At 44.3% G+C, this 24,327-nt stretch overlaps 1 protein-coding gene across 4 annotated transcripts in view; it reads right to left on the reverse strand.

Moving 5' to 3' along the window:
• TENM4 (teneurin transmembrane protein 4) overlaps window positions 1-24,327 on the reverse strand; it is a gene marked incomplete at both ends in the record, with an annotated part of 390,357 nt that overhangs the window by 7,994 nt on the left and 358,036 nt on the right. For all 4 annotated transcript variants that reach the window (XM_084236342.1, XM_084236341.1, XM_084236340.1 and 1 more), the window contains 4 exons: window positions 894-2,508; window positions 4,234-4,530; window positions 8,035-8,270; window positions 12,847-13,019. In XM_084236342.1, the coding sequence (XP_084092468.1) occupies window positions 894-2,508; window positions 4,234-4,530; window positions 8,035-8,270; window positions 12,847-13,019 (2,321 nt within the window). The remainder of the gene's footprint in view (window positions 1-893; window positions 2,509-4,233; window positions 4,531-8,034; window positions 8,271-12,846; window positions 13,020-24,327) is intronic.

A 24,327-nucleotide genomic window follows, 5' to 3' on the forward strand; every position in this document is an offset into this window, starting at 1 on the left:
TGGCTCTGGTGAATTCTCTCACCCTCCCGCGCTTGTGACTGTACCCAGTGCTTATATACATAAATAAATAAATTAAAAAAAAAAGAAAGAAATAAAGTGTATTTCATTTCACCTCGGCAATAGAGTTTTGTTTTTTTTCCTCTTTGTGCACCTATTCTTTGCCCCCTTTTCCTGCCCTGTTTAACAGATTGGCTATTTCTTAGCTTTCCACTTCATCTCCACTATTGACTTAGATTCTTCTTTTTTTAGTGGTTGCTTGAGAGTTTACAATATGCACATTTAACTGATCAGAGTCAGGGGAGGTATTCTAACTGCAAGTTACCGATCAGGAAATTGGAATTCAGGGAAGTTATTTTTGTGATGTCGTAACTTAGATATGGTGGGTACTTCACCCAGTTCTGTCTTGGAGTCTGAATTTTCCACTCCATTATCCCAAGTGAGAGAACTGAATTCTTTTTCATTCCCACCCAACTGACTGGGGGGAGACTCATAGCCTGCCTGGTCTCTGGGTCAGAAACTCCCTAAGTACATTCTTAAGGGATTCATCCGGTAAGATTTCACAGTGAAAAGGGGGTTTCATGGTCAAATAAGTTTTAGAAATAGTGAGTAAATAACACTTCTCTTTAACTACGGGACTTCTCACAGCCTTTCATAAGCTGAAAGGCATTATGAAAATTGAAGAACAGTGGTTGCCTGTCAGGTTGATTTGATGCCTGAACCAATTTTTCCAAGGTGTTTTCCTAAATGAGTGGTGATTCAAATCTACTTTGGGGGACTGCTGCTCTAAGAAGTGTCTGTCTCCATGGCCCCATTTCAACTTACTTAAAGAAGACTGTCTCGTCAGAGGCCAGAGCAAAGTGGGGGTTGCCCTCCGAGAGTGTCCCGGGCCTCACCTGTCATGAAGCACTTGATGTCCTGAGAGTTGCTGATGGGGTTGTTGTTTTTAAACATGTAGAGATTAAACGGCATGATGCTACTGCCACTAAGGTGCTTCCACAGCTCGTGGTCTGGGCTAGTCCAGCGGCCCGCCAGCACATCATAGTCCCGCCGGCCCATGTGGACAAGCTTGGTGAGCGGGTCGTAAAGGCCACCATGGTAGCCGATGATGATCTGGAAGTTGGGGTTTGTGTCCATGTAGATCTCCCCATAGGCAGTGTATAGGACTTGCTTGATCATCAAGCCCGTCCCACTGAAGACGGCCAGAGGGGTCCCGATGTTGTCACAGGCTATGTAAAACTCGTCGCCGCTGCTCAGCTCCATGGCAAAGAGGTGCCCTTGCAGGTCGTAGTAGAGGGAGGTGATCTCAGAGCTGGAGTGGTTGTAGAGGTGGGTGACCTTGGTGGGGTTGGTCAGGTCCGCATAGAAGAACTGCAGGTGGTGGCCTTGGCTGCTCTTGCTGGAGACCCGGCGCCCCAGGCCATCATAGCGGTACCTGACACTCCAGCCGCCGGCCCGGTTGTAGGCCTTGATGAGCAGGCCGGCTGAGTTGTACTCAAAGACGTCACTGCCCCGCTGCCTCAGGAAGCCATCCTCGTCCATCTTGTACTGCACGTCACCCAACCGAGTGATGCGGTCACGGAGGTCGTACCTCAGTGGGGTGAGCCGCGCACTGTTCCCGGGGCTCAGTAAGTGGAGGTTCCCATTGAGGTCGTAGCTGTATCTCCAGAGTGGCTTGTCATTGATGGAGACTGTCTGCAGCTGCCCGTCAGCATCATACTCATAGGAGTACCGCGTGGTGTTGGCATAGGGGCCCACCTTCAACTCCTTCTTTACGACGCGCCCCATGTTGTCATACTGGACGGTCATCCAGTACATGAGTGAGCGGAAAATCTCATACTGCACTTCCTTCATCCGACCATACGCATCGAAGTGCTTCGTGTGGGTCATGACAGCAGTGGTGATGATCTGGTTAATGTCATAGTAGATGACACCAAACTTTCCAAACTGCTCTGTCTTGCCTGACACGTCGTCATAGCGATAGAGATCAATGGGCAGCGGAGTCTCATTGATCACGGCCTGCATGCTGGTCACGCGGAAACTGTTGTCATAGTTGTAGTCAAAGCGCGCATTGACCATGCCTTCCTCGGTGAAGCGGAAGATCTGCCGGTCGATCAGGGGCCCTATCTGACGGTAGCGGATGGTGCAGGTGAAGCCCTCGTTCTGCAGGTTGATGGTCTTCAGCATGCCCGCGGTCTCGTCGTAAGTGAAGCTCACCTTTGTGGTGTCGTACAGCATTTCGGCCAGCTTGGACAGCTTGCCATACTTGTAGATCACCCTACGGCCAGTGCCCAGGTAGAAGGTGTGGAGGAGGTGCCCGTCCTCAGTGAAGTCCTGGATGACCGAGGCATTGCCCTCGGGGGGCTGGTAGATGTTCCTGTAGTAGCCCACTGAGCGGATGGTCTCCAGGGTCTGCCGGGCCACGTTGGGCATTGTCACGGATGAGAGGCGGTCGTTTTTGTCAAACTCAAAGATATACTGCCTCTGGCTGTGGAGGAGCAGCACCATGGACTGGAGGAGAGAAAAAGCAAGAGATAAGTGGGATGGGGCGGAGGAAGTGGGTGCGCCAGAGGTGGGGGAGGGGGACGCCAACTAGGTCTGTGTGCCTAAGGCTTGAAGGAGAGGAATGAAAGGTCCAGAAACTTGGTGATTCTGCCAAATTATACCCAAACCAGAGCTTTCCAACCACCATGCCTCAGGATACTGCAGATGGGGTATGTTTGTGCTAAGAAAAAGGCTTCTTCCAACCCTTGGCCCTAGAAGTGCCTGAGGCCCCAGGATACTCAAGCCCTTTGCCTTCTTATGGGGAGTAGCCTCCTCTGTTTACTCCTTTGTGTGGTACAAACAATGGTGATTTTAGGGGCCTCTCTGGTGGTGCAAGGGGTTAAGTGTCAGCACTATGAAGCTATCTGCAGCTACTGCAGCGTGAGTTCGATCCCCGGCCAGGAAGCTAACACACATGGCGCAGCAGACCTCTCCTATCTCTCCCGCTGCTCCCCTCAGCAGTGTATTTCAGTCAGTCTGCCTGTTCTGTTCCCCACTCTGTCTCTGGTGAATCCTCTCACCCCCCACACCTCTGGCCTGTACCCTGCTGCTCTTGTATGCATAAATAAATAATTTTTTTTTAAAAAAAAGAAACAAGCAATGTGATTTTAGCATGTGATGGGATGTGAGAAAGGTTGGGAGCTCTGGCCTAAAGTATTTGTAGCAGGCTCTCTCCTGGATTTCTTGCTCCAGATTCTTTCCTAATCAATCTTCCTATTCAAGCGGGAATGATTTTCCTAAAGCACGAGCTGACTATGTCAACTGCCTGCTAAACAACTTCTGCTGATTCCCTGTGGCCTACAGGATAAAGAGCATGTCTGAGAAGGGCATTTAAGGCTTTGCACATTGTTTATGTGGTAACAGGTCAGAGCCCACCCTGGGTTGGGGTGTGATGGGAATAGAAAACCTGGCTTCTAACAACAGACTCACTGTGTGGCCCTGGGAACATTCTTTCTCTTTTGGGTTTGGCTTTCTGCACATTGGATGACCTCCAAGCACCACCACAGAACATGGCTCTTGGAGATGCTCACCCAGCACAGGGCTGGGGAGTCTGACCACAAAGCAGGCAGAGCCTGGATTCTGGTCAGGTGTGAGGCACAGGAAACAGAGAAGGGACTTGGGTGCCAGAACTGGGGCAGGAAGTGCAAATTCTGTCTCAGAGAAGAGCCAGCAGGCAACAGTACCAGAGGCACATAGGTATCAAAGCAACCAGCTTTTCTCATTTGGGATTAATTTTTGATTTCAGGCCTTTTCTGAATCCTAGCCCCTGGGATGAAATGAATCCTGACCTGAGAAATTTATGAAGGCAACACCCAGCACTTGAAAATCAGGATGTAGCACCTTCCTCCTGAATGATGATCCCCAGACTTCTGCCTCATTCCTGGGATCGGACCACATTGTGCCCTAGACCCTGGAGCAGACTCCTGCCTGCATGTGACACTGAGTCCTGCTCCGGAAGTCCACTTGCTGTTTGGACTGGGGCCTGGGCTCGACTATCATGTGGGACTTTCACATGCTCCTGCCCCACTGAGATGCCTCTTAGGGCTGCCCTGGCTTCTGTGGCAGATTTACAAGAAGGCCTCAGGAATGAGATCTGTTCCATTAAGGCCAGCAGCCTGGGTCTGGCCAGGGATTGAGTCACAAGGACTGACAACATGGTAAGGCTATCGAAGGAGGGAGACAGACACCTGCCTTCTCTAAGTACGTGTAGCTCCATGTCTTCCCATCAGCGAAGATCCTGGATGTGATGCGGCCCGCCTGGTCATACTCCATCCTTTCGGACATGATGCCCCTTTGGATGCCCGCAATGTGCCCCCCTGGAGAGTAGGTCACGTTGACACCATTCAACCTGCTGCTGGGGGACCAGAGGCTGGGCCGCCCTGCCTGGTCATACAGGATCCGCAGGGTGAACTTGCGGTGGTCATCATAGATCTTCTCCGTGCGTGTCACACGGTCAAAGTCCAGGGACAGGAGGTTTCTGTTGTGCACCTAGAGAAGGGGGAGGCAGGTGAAGTCAGTTAATCTGGGCATTGAGAACTTGGGTCTGAGAAGCTCCCGAGTGGAGGAGGCAGCATGGTCCTCAGGGACAACAGACAGGGGTGTGGGTCCTGGCCAGCGCCGGGCATTTGGGAGGTTTTCTCTTCTGTAACGTGGGCATGGTGATGCTAACACAGAGGGCTGCTGTGAGGAGAAGCAAACTCTGAGCAATAGCAGCTGTTACCAAAGACCACCCATGTCACTTCCTAATGTGATTCTTCTCATGAGGACACAGCAAAAAGGCCAATCTATCTCAGCTTCCTGGAGAGGAGAGATGAGGCAGGCCCACCTACTATCACGTGGCCATCTGCTCTATGCCCTGCTTGTGCTAGTGCTCGGCACTGAGTTGACCGGAGTCAGGGAGCAGAAGGGCTGTGCTCTGGGTCTAGTGGTGGGTGAGTGAGTCTGGGTTTGCCTCTCACCACTACAATGTGCTGACAAATGCTCAGCGGATCTCTGGCTGGGTCCTGCCCTCCTTGGGGGTCTCAATTTCCCATCTCTGCTGGGATCTCTCATGCTCTCTGTCACCACATGCCGGGCTTCTCAGTCACCTTGGTCTTCCTGGAGGCCCTGGGGACAGTGTGTGTTTGAGTCTGGGGTGGCAACTCTGGCTGCGGGCCTCCTGGGGACACTGTCTTAGCTTTGCAACATTTTGGTGTGTCCGCAGGATCAGGAGTCCCCTGCATCATCTCACCCCTACCTGGGCTGCTAGGTCAGCACAAAATTTCTCTTCAATGTCAGGAACATAGGGTCTTATGGGGCAGCAATAAGTCAGGGTTTTTCATACTTTAATGAAGAAATATAGGTCAGAGGCCCAATTCTATATTTGGATTCACCCCTTAGGTTCCAGTTGCCCCTGAAAGATTGCCAGGTACTCTGAAGCTAAAATGCTGGCTCACTCTAATTGGTGCCTGGCCTTATGGGGCACTGGGGCATACTCTATCTCTTCCATTAGTCACTGGTTATGTTTGACAAGGAGCAAGGAGGACCCAGAGGAAAACAGACAAGGGAGGTCACATGTAGTAAACCACACACATGGACTGAGTAATGGAAGGATCTGGCACCCTCTGTGGTGAAAGGGCTCAGGTCTAGGAACGAAGGCCAGGACTCCTATTTGAAGTCTGTAGCCAAACTATTCTGTGTGACCTTGGGCAAGTGCCTTTCCCTCTCTGAGTCTCAATTCCTATTTCTATAAAACAACAGAGCTGTGTGAGGCCTGGAGAAACATAGCAGGAACCGAATAAATGGTTGCAATTATTTCCATTAAATGGCAGCAAATGATCATGGTCATTTTCAGAGGAAGCAGAGATGTGTGTCTCTCCCAGCTCCCCAAACAAATTCTAAAGCCTTGAAAATAAGGATTTATAATGATGATGCTGAGACGACTTTAGCTGTGAATGGCCTGGTTATAATAAGGTTGCTTTCCCAGGGGTAATCAAACACAATTGCAGAAGCAAAAACTGTGTGGCAGACAATTCCCATGAAAAATCCGAGGTGTTGCAGGCTGAAGCTGTGTTCTTTGCAGAAAGGGCAAAGAAGGATGCGGGGTTGGGACCACCAATGATGGGAGCCTCTTGAAATCACCTTTTGGAAGGTGCCCTGTGGCTCCCCACAAGGTGGTGTGATCCAGCTAGCTGCCCCCTCATGCCCTGGAGGGCCTCTAGTGAAGGGGAGCTATACCTCTATGGCAAAATTAATAAAATTGAATTAAGCAGCTCACTGGGGAACTGCTTCCTGTGCTCCACAGTGGTGGCAATGAGATTATTTTACATCTTTCTTTATTAAAAAAGTTCCCAGCTGTATAAAAAATGAGCTCCATTATGGAGAGGTGCACCCGGCTAACATTCTAATTCCACATGCTGCCACCGTGGGTGGTCATTTATTTTGGGAGGATGCAGAGATGCGGCCACCCGACTGGAGCGCCATTAATCTCGGGCTGGAGAGGGACCAATTAAAGCCTGGGAAACTTTTGGTCCAGTTCACACGGCAGAGAGGAAATCCTAATAGTACTAATCGCTGCTGTTTATTGAGCACCCGGGATCTACCGGCACTGGGCTAGGTGCTTTGAATATATTATCTAGTTTCTGCAGAGGAATCTGAGACTTAGAGGAGTCCCTTAAGGCTCTGCACACAGCCCTGGCAGGCATCAAGCTCACCTCACACTTTCTACTTAACATACTGCCTGAGATGGGGATGAGAGGCTCTCAGAGAATTCAGACAGGGAGGCCCTGTGTGGCCACAGAGAACAAAGTTGGTGGGGTGTTCCTCAGGGAACGAATGGAAGACTGTTTTCAGCATTTTTGCTAGAGTTCCTGGTTTTGTGGGAACACAGGAAGCCCAGCCTTCCGGGTTCAAGTTGTATGATATTGGATAAGTCACTTACCATTTCTTTGTCTGTTGTGGGAGGTTGACAAGGTATTTTTTTTTTTTTTCTAGTCTTTACCACTGTCTAGGTATTTGAGCCTGGAAAAGTCCCTCCTCTCTCTGTCCCATGTGTGAATGAGCAGCTTAGAGGAAACTTTGCTGAAGGGAGGGGGCTCAAGACAACCCAGCTGTGTTGCATCAGGATGCTTCTGTGGTTTTAGTCAGGAACATCTGGCTCAGTTCTGCGATCCCCTGCAGCTCGGCAGGTCTCTGCAGAGTACCCGTGGTCTGCAAGGTGTGGCGCTGAACGCCAGGGCTAGTTTCTTTGCTTTTAGTTTTCCATCCCCTTCCTTCCTCAAGCTGGAGAGAAAAGGAGGACAGTCAGGCCCTAGGGTCAGGCCACATTTTATTAGAAACACCGGCAGTGAGGCTGAGAAAGGGCTGGTTCAGGGCATCTGAACGCCGGACAGCACTCTGAATGCATGCCAACGTGTCAGTTACAGCTACGGTGTATGTGTGGGAGGGTCGTTTTGCTTGTTTAGGAAGGACAGCTCTGCCTCGGAAGAGCGGAGACTGCAGTTCCAAACAGCCGAACAGCATTTGGGACATGTTAGCATCCGTAATAACAAAAGCAATGAGAACACCAATGACGACAAGGGGAGCAAGAAGTGGCATTCCTGGCCACTTTCTATGTACTAGCTTCTGTCTGAGGCACTTTATGTGTTTTTCCTAATCCCTGTAGCAACTCATTAAAAAAGCAACTTTTATCTCCTCATTTTGTGGCTAGTGAAATCAAGATTTTACAAGATTGTCAATTTGCCCAAATTCATTCAGAGAATAGAAATGGAAAATCCACCCCAGGCCTGACTACACCAAAGTCAGCGATCTTTCCACCAGTAGCAGCGAGCTTGACGAGACATTTTACACGTGGTTGCCAACTTTACTTTTCTCCTTTGGCAGATGAGGACACTGAGGGCCCAACGAAATCTTCCTCCTCCCACAACACTCTCAAAATCTGAACCCAATGCTCCAGATTCCTTCCCATTCTGTCCTGAGACCCAGCCACCTCCAGAGATTGAGGCCCTTGCTCACCCGCAGCCGGCGCCCGAAGACGGTGACCTGGCCCCGAGCCTGCTCCTTGCGTTGCCGCCACTCCACCAGGTTGAGGCCGTTGTCAATGGGTAGCGTGACGTTCCTCTTGCCCACGGTGGGGTTGACGGTGCCCGCCAGCAGGTGGGGCTCGGTTTGCAGCGCCACCTCCATTCCATTGGCCAGCAGCAGCCGCAGGGAGCCATCGGCCCCAATGTAGTAGCTGTTGCGGACCTGGTCTGGGGAGAGGAGAGGGACAGACTGCTCAGCGGGTGAGGGTGGCGGGAGGTGTGTGGACAGCAGAGGGAGTGGCATGGCTTTTACATGCTTACTTTTCTGACTATCAAACACTGGCATTGAAGAAAACTGGGAAAATATAGGGAGATCATCCATCATCTCCATACACAAAGTGAGTCATTTTATATTGCTCTTATTGAAGTATAACTGACATGTAACATTATGTTCGTGTCTATGCATAAGGGAGGAATCCATTTTAAATATTTTGGCATATCCCTAGGTTTTAGGATATTTCCTAGTATATTTAAAGCTTAAAATACTTTCACTGATCATTGTACTATATTGTTGAATATTTTTTAAACTTTTATTGCAATATATTTGTGTAAAGTTAAGGTGTACAACATGCTTGTCAAATAAACGCATGTACTGTCATCTGATTGCTGTGGTAGCAATAATTAGCACCTCAGTCATGTTGAATAATTAACAGTTCTTCTTTCCTGGTAGTTTTTTAATGACTGTATAGTATTCCGTTGTATGAAAATACTATTACTTATTTAACCAAGGCTAAAATGGATACTCTGACTGTTTCCAGTTTTTAAAAATCACAAGTAACACCATAAATTTTATGTCAAGTGAAAAAAATCAGACACTAATGGCCAGGAGTGAATCCATTTATATGAAATGTCCAGAACAGACCAATGCACGCAGGCAGAGAATAGACTGGTGAGGTGAGGGATGAATGGGTGTTGGGCTTCTTTTGGGGGGGTGACAAAAAGTTTCTAGAATTAGATAGGGTAATGGTTGCACAATTTGTAAATTTACTAAAAACTACTGAATTGTATGTTTTAGAGGGGTGAATTTTATGGTATGTGAATAATTTCTTAACAAAAAATACATTATTGATAAATCAGTGTCTTCATTTTAAGTCATTTAGTTAAAATGCACTCCTAACAAGTAGCAGGATTACTACAGCAAAGGGTTGAACATTTTTAAGGCTCTTGATGAACACAATGTTTATTACAATAAGTAAAAATAACTCTGATCCTTAAATAACTTATAGAATGCTAAACACATATTCATTTGAAATCACTGTCATACATCTCTGACAATGATATAATATGATATATGAAGTGATTTGAAAACAGATCCAATCTTGAAATCTAAATCTGATTAAAATATTTTCATTCAGATCTTTAGCTAACTTTTAGAGAAAAGGATAAATTTCAGCTGTAAATGCACACCAAGTTCTCTTCTAAAACACAACTAGTGTCTATGTTTCTGTGCCGTGCTCCCTGCGTCTTACCATCCTCCAGTGTTGCCCCTGTCTTCAATAAAAGGATAGCCCAAGGCCTTCCCTCACAGTTTTCTGAGAAGAGATGCTCTCTTCTTGTCAGAACTCATGCCTTCCCTATACACCCCTTAGCCTCCTCATCATGGGCCTCCTCAGGGGTCTTGCAGCTGAGGGATGTAGGGTTTACCACTCTGTTAGTGAACAATTCCTCAAATTCCTAAGTGCCTACAGTGAGAGGCACAGAGGTTAGAAGTATGGACTTTGACCACCTGGATTTAAGCCCTGGCTCTAAAACGTCAGGTGAACGCCTTAACCATGCAGGCCTCTGGTTATCATCTATACACTGGTGGTAACTGAATGCTTACCTTGTAGGAGGAAGCAATATGCAGAGCTGAGCACAGTATTTGGCATATAGTGTCATGTAAATGATTGCTACTCCTAGTTTTATGTGCCTGGTACTGTGTTAGAAGTCACTGTCACTTACATCTCTTGTTACCTCGCCTCTGTCTCCATTATTCCATTTCAGATACCTGTTATAGTGAATTTTTCTAGCATGACCAGTCCAGTCTTTTATTTATTTTTTTAAAGATTTATTAATTTATTTATACAAGCACTGGGTACAGTCAGAAGCATGGGAGGGTGAGAGAATTCACCAGAGCCAGAGCGAGGAGCAGAACAGGCAGAAGGACTGAAGCACACTGCTGAGGGGAGGAGCGGGCAGCAGGAGAGGTCTGCGTGCCATGTGGGACCCTCGCCGGCGGCCGGGGATCGAACCGGCGCTGCAGAGGCTGTGGGCAGCTTCGCAGCCCAGTGTTCAACCGCTGCGCCACCAGGGGAAGCCCACCAGTCCAGTATTTTAATAGTTCCCTACTGCTTTTAAATTTTTGAGAGACAGGTTCTAGATCCTATTCGTCTGGATCCAAATACCCTACTAGGTGTGTGACTATGGACAACCTTTTGGTGCCTCATTGCCTTCATTTGGAAAATGGAGATATTAATAATATCTCCCTCCTCGGGTTAGAGTGAGGATTATAAAGGACTATGAATATAAAACACTAAATATAGACTTCATACTTAAGTGCTCCAAAATGTTAGCTATCCTCTGTTGGTACTGGATGTGCTCAGTAAGCATTTGCTGGATCGATCTAGACATAGATGATGCTGTGTTCAACAATAGGATGCAATTTTTTGCAGGAAACCCTCACAGAATCCTCCCTGTGAGAAAGACATCAAATCGACCCCCCTTTCTCACTCCCTCCCATCTCCATATTTCTCCCTCTCGCTCACACACAGAATTCTAAAATCTGCCTCAAACTTACTATGCATTATTCACTGACAATCTGTATTTTATTTCCTTGGAACAGTGAAAAAGGCTGTGTCAATTTATCTTTTAAGGCTGCTTCTTGGTAGAATGCACATATGTCCATTAATGGTGACTTGGGGTGGAACAGCATCTGGAGAGGCCCATCTCGAATGATCCCTGTTTTGTGTGAGCTGTGACTTCCCAAGGCTGCTGCTCATTAGTAGCTACTTCTTATTTCTCCCCATAGTTCAGCCATGAGATGAAACTGAAAGAGCTTTTTACAGAGACGCCACTGAGGCAGCTGCACACTGACACGGGAGCCGGGGAAACACAGAAGGAAAGGGGGAGTGGCAGAGGTACGGGAGGAAGACAGGTGCCCCACATTCTGGATCCGAGACTACTTTTCCTTTTCATATTTTAATGTGTCTGAACTTGGAAAGTATCTTAAGCCCTTGTATGCATTTTGAGCAGATAGTATCTATTACCCCCATCTGAAAAGTTGTTATTAAATGGATGGTACGTTTTAAAAATGAGGAAATGTGGAGTTTTTGAATAAAAAAAGACAAAGACACCCCAGCTGAAGAAAGTCAGCTTACAGGTGTGCAGTAGATGAGACAATTCTTAACCCCAGAGAAGAAACAGGCCTGAAGAACAAGATGTCTGAGGAACTGGTGGCTCTGGTTGCCCTGGTCAGGCAGAACTGTGGCTGGCTCAGAACTGGTATCTTCTCTTGTCAGTAACCCCTTCAGGTCACAAAGACTGGGGGGGATGTCAAATCCACTGCAACAGGTGCTCTAGAGCTTGGTTTTCTTTTGACTGAGAAACGCTATTGTTCTTTGAGCTTTTTTATTTATTTATTTTTGGGGGGGCACAGGACTATCTTTGGGAGTAAAATATATAGTCATTTTCTTATGGTAAATCAAAATGCCTGTAGATGAATTAGCTAATGAATCTAAAAAGTATTTACTGAACAATACTACACGCCTGGTCCAAACTGGTCAGTCTATGTACCTTGAGTACAGAAATGGCCTGCGCAATGCCATGAGGCAGTGTCGTAAGTCAGCCCCATCACCAGACCTAGAAAATGAGGTTCAGGCGAGAGTGACCCCACCCAATTCACACCGGTATGAGACGGCCAAGGAGGCATGCAGGGCCCACGCCATACAACGTGGCTTTAACTTGCTCTGTTTTGCCAGAGCAGAAAACAAAGGCCATGGTGATGTGGTGGCATAGTTAGTACTAGAATTTGGGCCTTTGATACCCAGGATAAGGTTTTTTTTAAGCTACTTTGTGTCGAAGACTTTGACAGCACAAAAAGCCCTGGGGAGGAGGGGGACAAGCTAGCAAGGCTACCCTCGCGGTGGCTTCTTTTTCTTCATGCTTACGAAGTCCAGCATAAACTCTACCCTGGGTCACCATGCCCCATAAGAACAATTGAGGCAGACAATTCACAGCAAGGTTATAACACGGTGATTCACCTAAAGCTAAAAGCAAAACACACATCAAGGCTTATCTGATGGATGCAGAGAGCAGTCTCTTCTCTGTGGAATCCCAGCAGAGGCACAAACCTTTCTCACCTGAACTTCAGGAAGGACTTCCTGTGTTCAAATCCCTTTCATAATTAGGTGTAATTATTCTTGTCCTTTGTCCTGCCTGCCCCATTGTGAGAGTAAGTCTTTAATCTGGGGGCCATTAGAATAGATGAGTAGAGAGGTCACCTGGATTAGCAGCTAATGGATTCTCTGCTCTTTGTTCTGGTAATAATGGGGTAGACAAAGAATAGTACTTGGAAGCTTCTGGGAGAGAACGTATAGGACATGGACTGATGTGTTTTGCAAATGAGGTGGAATACAGAAAGAAACCAGCTGCAATGCTTTCCTGTCCTTGGGCAGCTCCAGCAGCAGCTTGTTACTGGTGTTATCCTCTTCCAAAGGGGTCACCCCACTCTTATGCCTCAAAGTGCCCCAGCCCCCACCTGGCTTACCTTGCAGCAGGGTATAGAAGGCGCCTGAGGCAGACAGGTTGGTGGTAATGGTGACGTCGTCCTTGCTGGAGGTCTCTACCTGGACATGCACTGAGCTGTCTGTGTCACTTCGGAAGCTGCTCACCTGGCCAGTAGGGAAGGTCACATTTGTCAGGCGGCCAAAGCTGTCGTACCTGAAAACCAAGGGGTGGCTCTGAGTAACAGTAATGTAACAGGGCAATAGCTGGAACGTGATGTGTGCTATCTTATGCCATAGTTTTTCATGTGCTTTTCCTTTTATTTGGATACATTTCCAAGTTCCTCTCATCAACTTGCACAAAGTTTTCAGGCTACAATTCCACTTGCTGATATCTGACTACAGGCGGGAGACATGCATGTCAGTATTCCTTCCCTAGTTCTGCAAGGTGGAGAAGAGGACCCTGTCTGGCCCATCTCCCATGTGGAAGTGCCCTGTAGTCATAAAACAAATAATGTCCCCCCACGCGGTGATATGCTGGTGACCATGAGAGACAGATGATTCCTTGGGCTGGGGTGGCCCAGAGATGATGCTTAAATGCCCTTTCAGCTCCCCAAGAACTGGTTCTATAGGTTTTTCCTCCTAGGAAGTTGCAGATTCTGGAAAAAGGGGTCTCTGAAGGCAAACCAGGACTCCGCTGCCACAGAAGCCAGTCAGACATTGGGCTCTTGCAACCACCTTCCAGCTAGACTGCACATCAGCTCCAGGCAGCCATGTATCTGTCACGCTCAGAACCACAGCCTTGCTTTCTGAAGCATCACAGTTGAATCTTATTTCTCTTTCCCATATGAAAAAGGGATGAAAAAAAAATCTACCACTACCAAACACGTACAAGGTACCAGGGAAGATGCTAGTCATTGTTGTTACATTCTTTCGCTCATCGCAGCTATGTATTATCTCATTTCTGGAGGAGGCTCAGGTAAGTGAAGTCACCTGCTCAAGGTCACATAGCTAGTAAGTGTGGCAGAGTCAAAATTCAAACTCAGATCTACTTGCTTCTAAGCCACCACTTGCTTCCCCAATTCTAGGATCAATTCTGGGCTGTTCATTTGCAAGTCCCCATTGCGTGTGTTTCTAAGCTGCTGCGGAGTGGCTGGGAGATGGCAGGGAGTAGGCTGTTAACATGTTGGTTATTATTTTTAATTAGTGGAGGCTGACGTGTACAAAGGCAGGTGTAAACAGCATTTTCACACTTGTGTGTGGATGGGGAAAAGTGCTTCCTCCAGGTGTATTTCTGACGTATGTACATGTTCCAGATTGCAGCAGGGGTTCAGCCAATAGGTCTTCCCTATGAACTCTGGGTCTCCCTACTGCACTTTCTCCCCTGCTTTGCTTTACTATTGGGGTCAAGCTGGCTCTGGGCCCCTGAGGGTTTTAATGATGGTGAAATCAAAGGCCTGAGAATTCAGCTCCATCTTAGCACTCCAGAGAGTGCTAAGCTGGGCCTGGCTTCCTGTTGGGACCCCTGGGTCCTGCAACTGTTTTGCTTACAGGTGATGCTTGGCAGGCAGACCTTTGCTGAGCAATTTTCTACTGAAGCTTAAAGTTTCCTACTGAAGGTCAGACATGGGTGCTGATGGTTCTGTCCAATCTACCAACTCTTCCTTTCCCTGTGGCTGGTCCTGAGGACGGCACCCTTTACAATGGCACAATCCCTGGCACAGCCTTCCACAGAGGAGGGTTTGGTAAAGGTCTGAATGAAGTACCCCAGTCCTTGGCACAAGACCAGCTCTGGTGGAAGAGTCAGGGGTTTTAGGAAAGTTGAGTCTCTGTTACTGAGGCTCAAATGAGGGGAAACAGAATAAGAATTAATAGTGAGCCTATTAATTAGGGGTTGATGTTACTTCACTGCTACTTCTCATAAGGCCTGGCTCAAATGCCACCTCAAAAATCCCTCCCTGATTCTCCCGGGCGCTCTTTTCCTGGTAATACAGCTCTGTGAAGATAGGATGCTCCATGCATTGAAATTGTAGTGGTTCAAGTTGTCTCTGTGGCCTGGGAGTGCCTGAGTCAGGACAGGATTGTGGAGTCAGACAGCCAGGCTGGGAATCCGGGTTCTACCAGCTGCCAGAAACAGGGCCCTGGAGGACTTGTCTCAGTTCCCAGTTTCTGCTTGCCTAGCAGGGAGACTGGCAAAGAGAAGGCAGAGAGGGCGTGTTGGCTGAACAAATAAATGAATGTTTGGATGTGTTGATGCTTCTTTCCTGCTCCACTGGAGGAGGGAGGCGACGATTCATTCACAGGATGCCTCCGAAAGAACTCGAGAGGGACTTGACACACAGTAGGTACATGATAAACATCTACTGAATACACAAATATAGAAACAAGCTCGCTTTACTAAAAGACACTTGAGCAATCTCTGTAGGCATCTCCCCAGAGTTTTAGTCTCAAAGACACAGAGGATTTGCATAAAGGCAGACAATTGTAATTATTATTGAAGGTAGCCTGTAATACAAAATTAAATTGAGTCTGAGGAAGATAAAATGAAAAGGCCCTATGCCTTCAAGATTTGGTTTTCATTTTATATGAGATGGCCGAAAAACAGTAATTTCCATTCTTCAAATTTTCCATTAGAAGGACTGAATGTCTTAATTAAATGAACATCAAAGAGAACAGCCAATTTATAGAATTTTCTTGTCTCTTATTCATTCATTTCAGTACCTTCCAGAGCTTGAGAAATGCCACTGGATCTCTCTGCCTCATGATCAATACCTGTGATTATCCTGTCAGAACACTGTTGCTTCTGCTGGGGGAGGGTTGGGGATTGAGGTTGGGGGTGCTGCGAAGGGGGAGAACTGGCGCTGCCCATCCTCTGGACCATGAATACCTCTGCCCCGTGACTCCCTCTGTGGCGCCCTCTCTCTTCCTGCCACGGGAATGCCAAGGGAAAGGAGGCTGATGCTATAGGACAGCACTCTGCCCTCTCTGGATTCCAAGGAACAGCCTCAAACGCTGGCCCTATGATTGGGTGACTTCTAGACATATGGCTTAGTTACCGCTATTACAGATTTTATATAAAGTACAGCATTTTTTTTTTCTAACTAAGAGGAAAGAAGGTGTCAGCTTTGGAGCCAGATGGTCTGGGCCTCAAATTCAGGCTCCACACCTGCCAGTAATGTGACCCTGGAGGACGGGCACTCAGTTCTGCTGTTCCGCTAACCATCAGCCCCCACCAAAATAATGTTATTTTAGGTAAATTACATAGCAACTTCTGGGAGTCTGTTTGCTTCCTTATAAAATGAGAATAAATAATACTTATCTCATAAAGACATTGGAAAGATCTATCAAAATAGCATATTGCAAATGAAACGCCAACTCTTTCAAGGTTTTCAAAACCCCATGAGACTTCCCTCACTAGCAATTCAGTTTCCCAAGGGAAGAGGCTTTGTTTTGGTCACTGTTGTGTCCCCAGAACTTCCTAGAATGCCTGGCATATAGTAGATGCTCAATAATGTTAACATGCATGTTGATTGATGAAACTGCTCCTTCCTTCCCCTCTTTCTACCATCGCCTTGGACCCCACTCCTGCACTTCTTGCATTCCACTAATGCGGCTTCTGTTACCTGAACTCACTGAGCTCAACCATGCTTAAAGTGCACACACTGTTCCCTCGGCAGGGAATGGTCTCCCCTCCAATTCTGGTCTGCCTGGTTCCTTTATTTACTCATATTTGAGTACAAAGGCAATCACTTCAGTGAGGCCTTCTGCGATCACCCTTTGGAAACAGATAGGTAGTCTCATCTCTACCACATTATCTTATTTTACTGCCTTCATTATACTAGTATCTTCTACTTATTATCTCATCATTATACTTATTATCCATCTGTTTTCTTGTTTGCTGTCTGTCTCTTCCAACTAGAACATAATCTCCAGGGAAACATGGACTTTGTCTGTATTCTAAGTGTCTACAGGAATACCCGGTTTGTAAAAGGTACTCAGTACAATTTTTTTATGAATCAAATGAACGAATGAATGAATAATAGATGATTATTTTTTCAAGATGTAATCTGAGACTAACTGGAAATTCTACCCCTTTTCTCTGCCCCCTTCCAAATGAGGAAGGGAGAGTGCACTAATAGTCACAGAGTGCCTTTTAATACGAAGCAGTATGCACATAACCGCCTTGGAGGTAGATACTACTGTCATTTCACAAATGGTGAAGTTGAGGTTCAGGTAAAAAGGTAACTTGCCTAAGATCACTCAGCTAGTAGAGGACTACAAAGTTAAAATCAGGCCTGTCTGACCTCAAAGTCTGTGTTCTTTCATTAAGCTTCCCATAAAAATGACGCTGTTTCCTATCATCACTATGCTAAATAAAAACTTGGTTTTGGAAATCTCAAGTGAATCAACAAGACTAACGATTTTTTCTTTAAGATGCTTTACTTTGCTACTACTGCAACTGACTTTGTAGTGGTGCTCAGCCCCCATGTTGCCGGGGTGGGCGTGATAGAGATAACCAGTGATTGACTTCCACTGACTTTTCCTCTTTTTTCCAAAGCATCTTTGGAGCACAGGGAAAGTGAACACATAAAAGATTTATATAGTTGCTGTGAAAGAGGGCTGCTAAGGGTATCTTGACACACACACTGCAAAGCTTTCTTCTTCACACTCAATACTTCACATCTCAAGCCACTTACTTTGCACAGCTGGTGAGGAAAATGCCAAATTGCCTCTCTAATACTAACTTTTGCTGATTGTGACTTTTTTTGGTTGGGGAAAAATTATTTTATGACTTTCATCTATGGTTCTTTCAAAAAACACCAAGAGAAATTGGATATTATTTTCTGTGCGCAGAGTATATACCCCATGCCCACCAATAGCTCCCTTGGTCTCAGATCACTATAAAAGATGGCACTACTATATCAGCAGCTCAAGAACTGTATCACAGCCAGGGCACATTTTGATTTCTGCAATAAAACTAGTACTTGTTACCCATTTTCTACAGAATGAAATCACATGATGATTTCTAGCTTTCAGGATTCCTAAGAGCTGCTGGTGCTACCATTGCGGGGCTCATCACACACTGATGATGTGCTTGAGGCCATGCATCTGGTGGAAAGTGCTCAGGATTCAGGTAGATTTGGGATCAAATCCTGGCTCTGCCCACTGTGCATATGATGTCACAGGGCCAGTGTCTATGCTGCTTATCCTCTGCATTCTCTGCCCTATCTGTCTACAGAGGAGCTGGCCGCTCCAGACTGCATTGCTGTGTGCAGTTATGCCTCTGGCTGAGGACAGCCTGTGGTGACCCTGGCAGGAGATTGAAGATCAGAAGTTTTCCTGGCTCCCTGTTTCCACAGTGCTATATTTCTCATAGTGGCTCTGTCTTGTCCACGATTACAGCCTCTGGCAGATGGCTTCTCCTTCATAGTTATACTTTCCACTGGACTTCAGTAACACGTCCTGTTTCTTCCCTGTCATGTCCATCAGCCTGAGGGTTGGTAATGGTTGTTCACTGCTTTTAGTGCCTTGCTGTCTCACCATTCTTTCTTGATATGCTTATTCCTGCCTATACTTCTATAACATTTATTCATTTGAAAGGTATTTTTTGTTGGGTATAGCAGAAATCCCCCTCCACCCTTTAGCACTTCTGTCTTCTAGCATGCATGGTTTCTTTCTTTTTTTTTTTTAAAAAAAGATTTATTTATTTATGCATAGAAGAACTGGGGTGTAGGCCAGAGGTGCCAGGGGTGAGAGGACTCACCAGAGACCGAGTGGGGAGCAGAACAGGCAGACTGACTGAAATACACTGCTGAGGGGAGCAGTAGACAAGACAGGAGAGGTCTGCTGGCCATCTGGGTTAACTCCTTTGCCAGGGATGGAACTTAGGCTGCAGTGGTGACAGCATGAGAGTGCTGAGATTTAACCCCTATGCCACTAGGGAGGCCCTAGCATGCATGGTTTTCTAAAGAGAAGTCAGATGTAATTTTAAATCTTTGCTCCTTTGTATAAAATGCCTCCTCCCAGTTGCTTTTCTCGTTTTCTTTTGTATCTAGACGTTTGAAAATGATAGTCCGTGCGTGCGTGCGTGCGTGCGTGCGTGTGTGTGTGGGGTGTATGTATTCTACTTGGTGGTTTTCTGAGCTTTTAGGGTTTATGGTTTGGTGTCTATCATTCATTATGGATAATATTCCACCGTTATTTCCTGAAATATTTCTTCTGTGCTATTTCTTCTCTCTTCTTTTGGAATTCTAATTACAGGTACCTTAGACTAGTTGATGTCCCCAGATCTTACATGTCCTGTTCTGTTTTTTTTTTTTTCACTTTTTTCTCTCTTGTGTTTCTGTTTGACAAATACTGATCAGTCTTTTTCCCTCAACTATGTCAAGTCTACCAATAAGCCAATGAAAAGCATTCTTTATCTTCGTAGCTGTGTTTTCATTTCTAGCATTCCCGTTTGATTCTTCTAGTTTCCATTTTTTGGTTGAAATTATCCATCTTATCTTGCATGTTGTCTCTCTTTTCTTTTAGAACCTTTAGCATAATCACACTTATTGTAAATTGACTAAAAGATCATTCCAACATCTGTGTCATATCTTAGTGTGGTTCTGGTGATTCTTTTCTCGCCTTTTTGCATGTTCAAAGTGTGACATCTTGTGGCACAGCAGAGACTGCAGTAGCAGGTTTTGTGCCTGGAAATGGGTATGCATTTCCTTCCACTAAGACTTTAGAGAGGGGATTTGAGTTAATTTAATTAGGATTTTGGAATGACTCTGAAGTTTGTTGTTTCTGGTTAACCTTACATCACAGACTTTTAATTCCTGGAGCAATACCTTTTGGTTTAAGGTGCAAAATTGGTTTGCCAGAGGGTTTCCCCCTCAATGTCTATTCCATCTTCAGCTTTCAGTCCCCTTTCTGTGTTGCACGTCAGTGAGGGTCCCTTTCCATGCTCTTGTCCCTTTCTTTTCTCTTTCCTGGTAGTTTTCTGCTTTTCATTGTTATGTTCAACTCTGTAGCTGGTGGGTGGAAGGTAATGAGAGCGTTTTCTATTGTTTGAATTAAGCCTCAGTTTTATATGCATGCCCTGAGTCTCTCGAGGGTAGCTTCCGTAGTGTTCCTGTCCTCTTTCAGGCTGGAATTCTGAGTATATTACACAGTTCTGCTACTCTCCAAGCAGTAGTGAAAAATTTTCTTTCTTTATTCAGCAGAAAAGGGTTTCCACCAGTGTCTTAGTAGGATAGTGCTAGCGGTCTCTTTCCACTGAGAAGGCTTTTGTTCCAGACAGGAGGTAAGGTGATAAAGGTTTGGGTGGAGCTTGCTACTTGTCCTCTCCCAGGTCTACCACAAGGGATTCTTTCTGAAGTCTGTCTCTCCACTCTTCTGGGAGTAACTGGTAGGGTTTGTGGAAAAAAGCTAAGAAGATGTGGACTTTCACCATTTCTGCAGACTCTGAGGGCTTCGTACTTTCATGCTAGTACCCACTTTTAGACTATAAATTTGCCAACTTTTTAAAACTGGGGCTGGTTGTTCTACACCAGATAAGCTAGTACTCACATCATGTCTTTCTCTTCAAGAGTCTGTCTCTCCTTGGATTTGTCCAACTGCTTTCTCTGTGGCCTCAAAGAGGGAGTTCAAGGAAAACTCATAAGTTGTCCAATTGATTGTTTTTTTTTCATTAAAATTTTTGGAACAATGCTCTTTCCAGCACTTATATCCTTAAGCAAACCCAGCAGCCAAATCTTTCTTTGAACCATTTGCATTGAATTTCTATTGGGAGCACTGATCATTCTGGAGTTGGGAGCTGAATCTAGTATTCTCACTATAGAATAATTTTCTAATTTCTTCTTTATGTCCCTTTCCTCCTGAATTTACATCTTACTCATAAAATATTTACTGAGCACCTACTAGGTGTCAAGTCTGATGTTTGACACAGACAGAAATGAGTGAGGGTCTCACAGTGGAGTGAACATAACTGTGACAGGGCCTGTTCCAGGGTACCATGGGATGTCAGAATCACACATTGTCTATGGGACTCAGGGATCTGGTTTCTCATGTCTACCCAACAAGCCAGTTTTGGAACCTGCCTCATGCTCATCAGACTATTTTCTTAGCCACCAAACACCACCTGTCCAGGAGCCCAAGTCTGAAATTAATGACATTATACATTAGAGATAAGATTGCATTACAGGCTCCTTTGAGGCTTTCTATCAGCAAACCTGTGGGCTGAAGGAAGGAAAGTAAACTTGACCCCCCAGAATTGTGAACTTTTTAAGTCAAGCTGCTCTGAAGTGTGTGATGTATATTTTAGATGTATTAATTAATCTGTTGAGAGGATCAATAAAGGTAACTTAAAACTGTTTCAGTAATAGCTCAAGTCACAGGCAAGCCTGGGTTAATTTCTTTGAAAAAAATATCAGAGCATTTGGATTGGCATCTACTAAGCTCCCCCATAGACTCAAAAGTGGAAAATTCATGGGTTGGTGGAATAGCAAAGATGCTGGACTCACCTTCTCATGATAAACAACAAAATAACACAAAGAAAAAGACAACAGTCCTTGAAAAAGAGCAAATGATTAGAGGATCAGTGTTTCTCATTGGGAAAATCAACAATGTTAGAGAAGATAGGAAAACACATGATAGTAAAAAACATCCAAATAGACCAGCAAAAAGATAAAAAAATAAAAAACAAATAACATAAGAACTTTATGGGATAACATCAAGAGGAACAATGTCCACATTGCAGTGGTCCCAGAAAGAGGAGAGAATGAGAATGAGAAATCTTATTTGAATACATTACAGCTGAGATTTTCCTAACTTGGGGGTAGGAAATAGACATCCAGATCCAAGAGGCTCAAAGAATTTATAAAACAAACAGACAAACAAACACCAAACACCAAACTCAAAGCAACACACTCCAAGTCAAATTATAGTTGAAGTGGTAAAAGCTAAAGGAGAAAATGCTAAGAGCATCTAGTGACAGATGAATCTATATGAGGGTACCCTTGTAAGATTATCTGGATTTCTCAGCAGAAAACTTGCAGTTCTTAAGGTGTATAGCATGATATATTTAAAGTGCTGAAAGAAAAGGTTTTTCAACCAAGAATACCCTATACTGTTAGGCTATCACTTAGAACTGAAGGAGGGATAAAGAGCAGACTAACAACATATGCCAATGAATGACTTTATGTGAATAAATTTGACAATCTAGAAGAAATGGATAAATTTTTAGAATTATATAGCTACCAATTCTGAACCAGGGAGAAATAGAAATAGACTGATTAAAACAATGAAATTGAAACAGTAATCAAAAACCTCCCAAAGACAAAAATCCAGGACCAGATGACTTTTCTACTGAATTATAGCAAATATTCAAAGAACTTAAGACTATTCTTCTCAAACTCTTCCAAAAAATTAAAGAGGAAATAGTTCCAATCACATTTTATGAGGCCAAGATTATCCTGATATCCAAACCAGCAAGGATATCAACCTCAGTCCCTTCTCCCCACCCCCCAAAATAAAAGAAAGAAAAGGAAAATTTTATGCAAATATCTCTGGTAAGCATAAATGTGAAACTTCTCAACAAAATACTAGAGCAAATGCAATTCAACAATATAGCAACAGGATCATACTCCATAACCAAATGGGATTCATTCTAGGAATACAAGAGTGTTCAACACATGCAAATCAATTAGTGTAATATAATGCCAGCAAAACAAGGACAAAAACCATATGATCATATTAACAGGTGCAGAGAAAACAATTTGACAAGATTCAGCAGCCATTCATTATAAAAACCCTCAATAAGATGGGGTTAGAAGGAACATACCTCAACATAATAAAGGCCATATAGTATAAACTCACAGCTAATATATTCAATGATGAAAAACTGAAAGTTTGGGAACAAGACAAGGTTGTCCACTCTCACCACTTCTGTTTCATTTAGTATTAGAGGCCTTAGCCAGAGCAATTAGACAACAAGAAATAAAAGGAATCCAGATCAGAAAAGTGAAACTATCAATATTTGCCTGTGAGATACATATATATATATATATATAAATGAAACCCTAAAGACACCACAAAATATATTATAAACAAAAAAATGAATAAAGTAGAAGGCTACAAAATCAATATACAAAAATCTATTGCATTCCTATATGCAAACAACAGATTGCTATGAAAACAATCTGTTTAGAAACTCATCAATAGGAATCAAATGTCTAGGGATAAATTTAACAGAGGACGTAAAAGATTTATACAAGGAAAAGTACAAGGCACTGTTAAACGATATTGAACAACACAAAGAGAAAAATTTTCCATGTTTATGGCTGGGGAGAATTGATATTGTCAAAATAGTCATCTTTCCAAAAGTAAAATATAGATACAAAGCAATTCCATAAAAATGCCAATATTTTTAAAGAAAGTAGAACAAAAATGCTAAAATTTAGATGGAACTACAAAATACCCCAAATAGATTAAACAATTTTGAGAAAAAAGAAGAAAAATGGACGCACCATGTTACTCAACTTCAAACTATATTGCAAAACAACAGCAATTGAAAGAGCATATATGGTATTGGGATACAGACAAATGGATCAATGGAAAAGAACTGAGATCCTAGAAGTAAACACACACATACATGGACACAATCTACAACAAAGCAGCTATGACCATACACTGGAGAAAGGAAATTCTCTTCAACAAATGTTTTTGGGGAAACAGAACAGTCATATGCAAAAGAATGAAATTGAATCATTTTATAACTTCACACACAAAAATAAGTTCAAAATATATTAGAAACCTGAATGTAAGTCCTGAAACCATAAAATAGACTGATGAAAAAATAGGTGTTACATTCCATTATACCAACATGAGAGTCTTTTGGGACTTGAGTCCAAAGGAAAAAAACAGACAATTGGAACTATATTAAATTAAAAAGCTTCTATACTTTGAAAGACAATATAGACAGAACAAAAAGACAGGTTAATGAGTAGGAGAAGATATTTGCAAATCACAAATCCAGTAAGGAGTTACTATCCAAGATATATAAAGAAAGAACTCATGGAATTCAAAACAAAACCCAAAAAACCCAATTGAAAAATGGGCAGATCTGAAAAGTCACTTCCAAAGAAGACATACAGATGGTAAATGCACATGAGAACAAGGCTTACCATCACTTATATTAGAGAAGTTCAAATAAAAACACAATGAGATATCATCTCACATCTGTGAGAATGACTTAATGACCTACATCAAAAAGATTAGTAACAAGGATGTAGATAAAAAGAACCCTCACACACTGTTGGTGGGAATATAAATTGGTGCTACCATTTTGGAAAACAGTATGAAGCTTCCTCAAAAAGTGGGATAGCTTCCAGCAATTCACTACTAGGTATCACTAGGTATCTACCTGAAGAACATGAAATCATGAATTCCAGAGATATATGCACCAAAATGTTTATTGAAGCATTATTTACAATAGCTATGCTATGGAAAAAACCTAAGGGCCTGCTGATAGAGAAATTGTG

Source organism: Talpa europaea, assembly GCF_964194135.1.
Source record: "Talpa europaea genome assembly, chromosome: 1".
Taxonomy (NCBI): domain Eukaryota; kingdom Metazoa; phylum Chordata; class Mammalia; order Eulipotyphla; family Talpidae; genus Talpa; species Talpa europaea.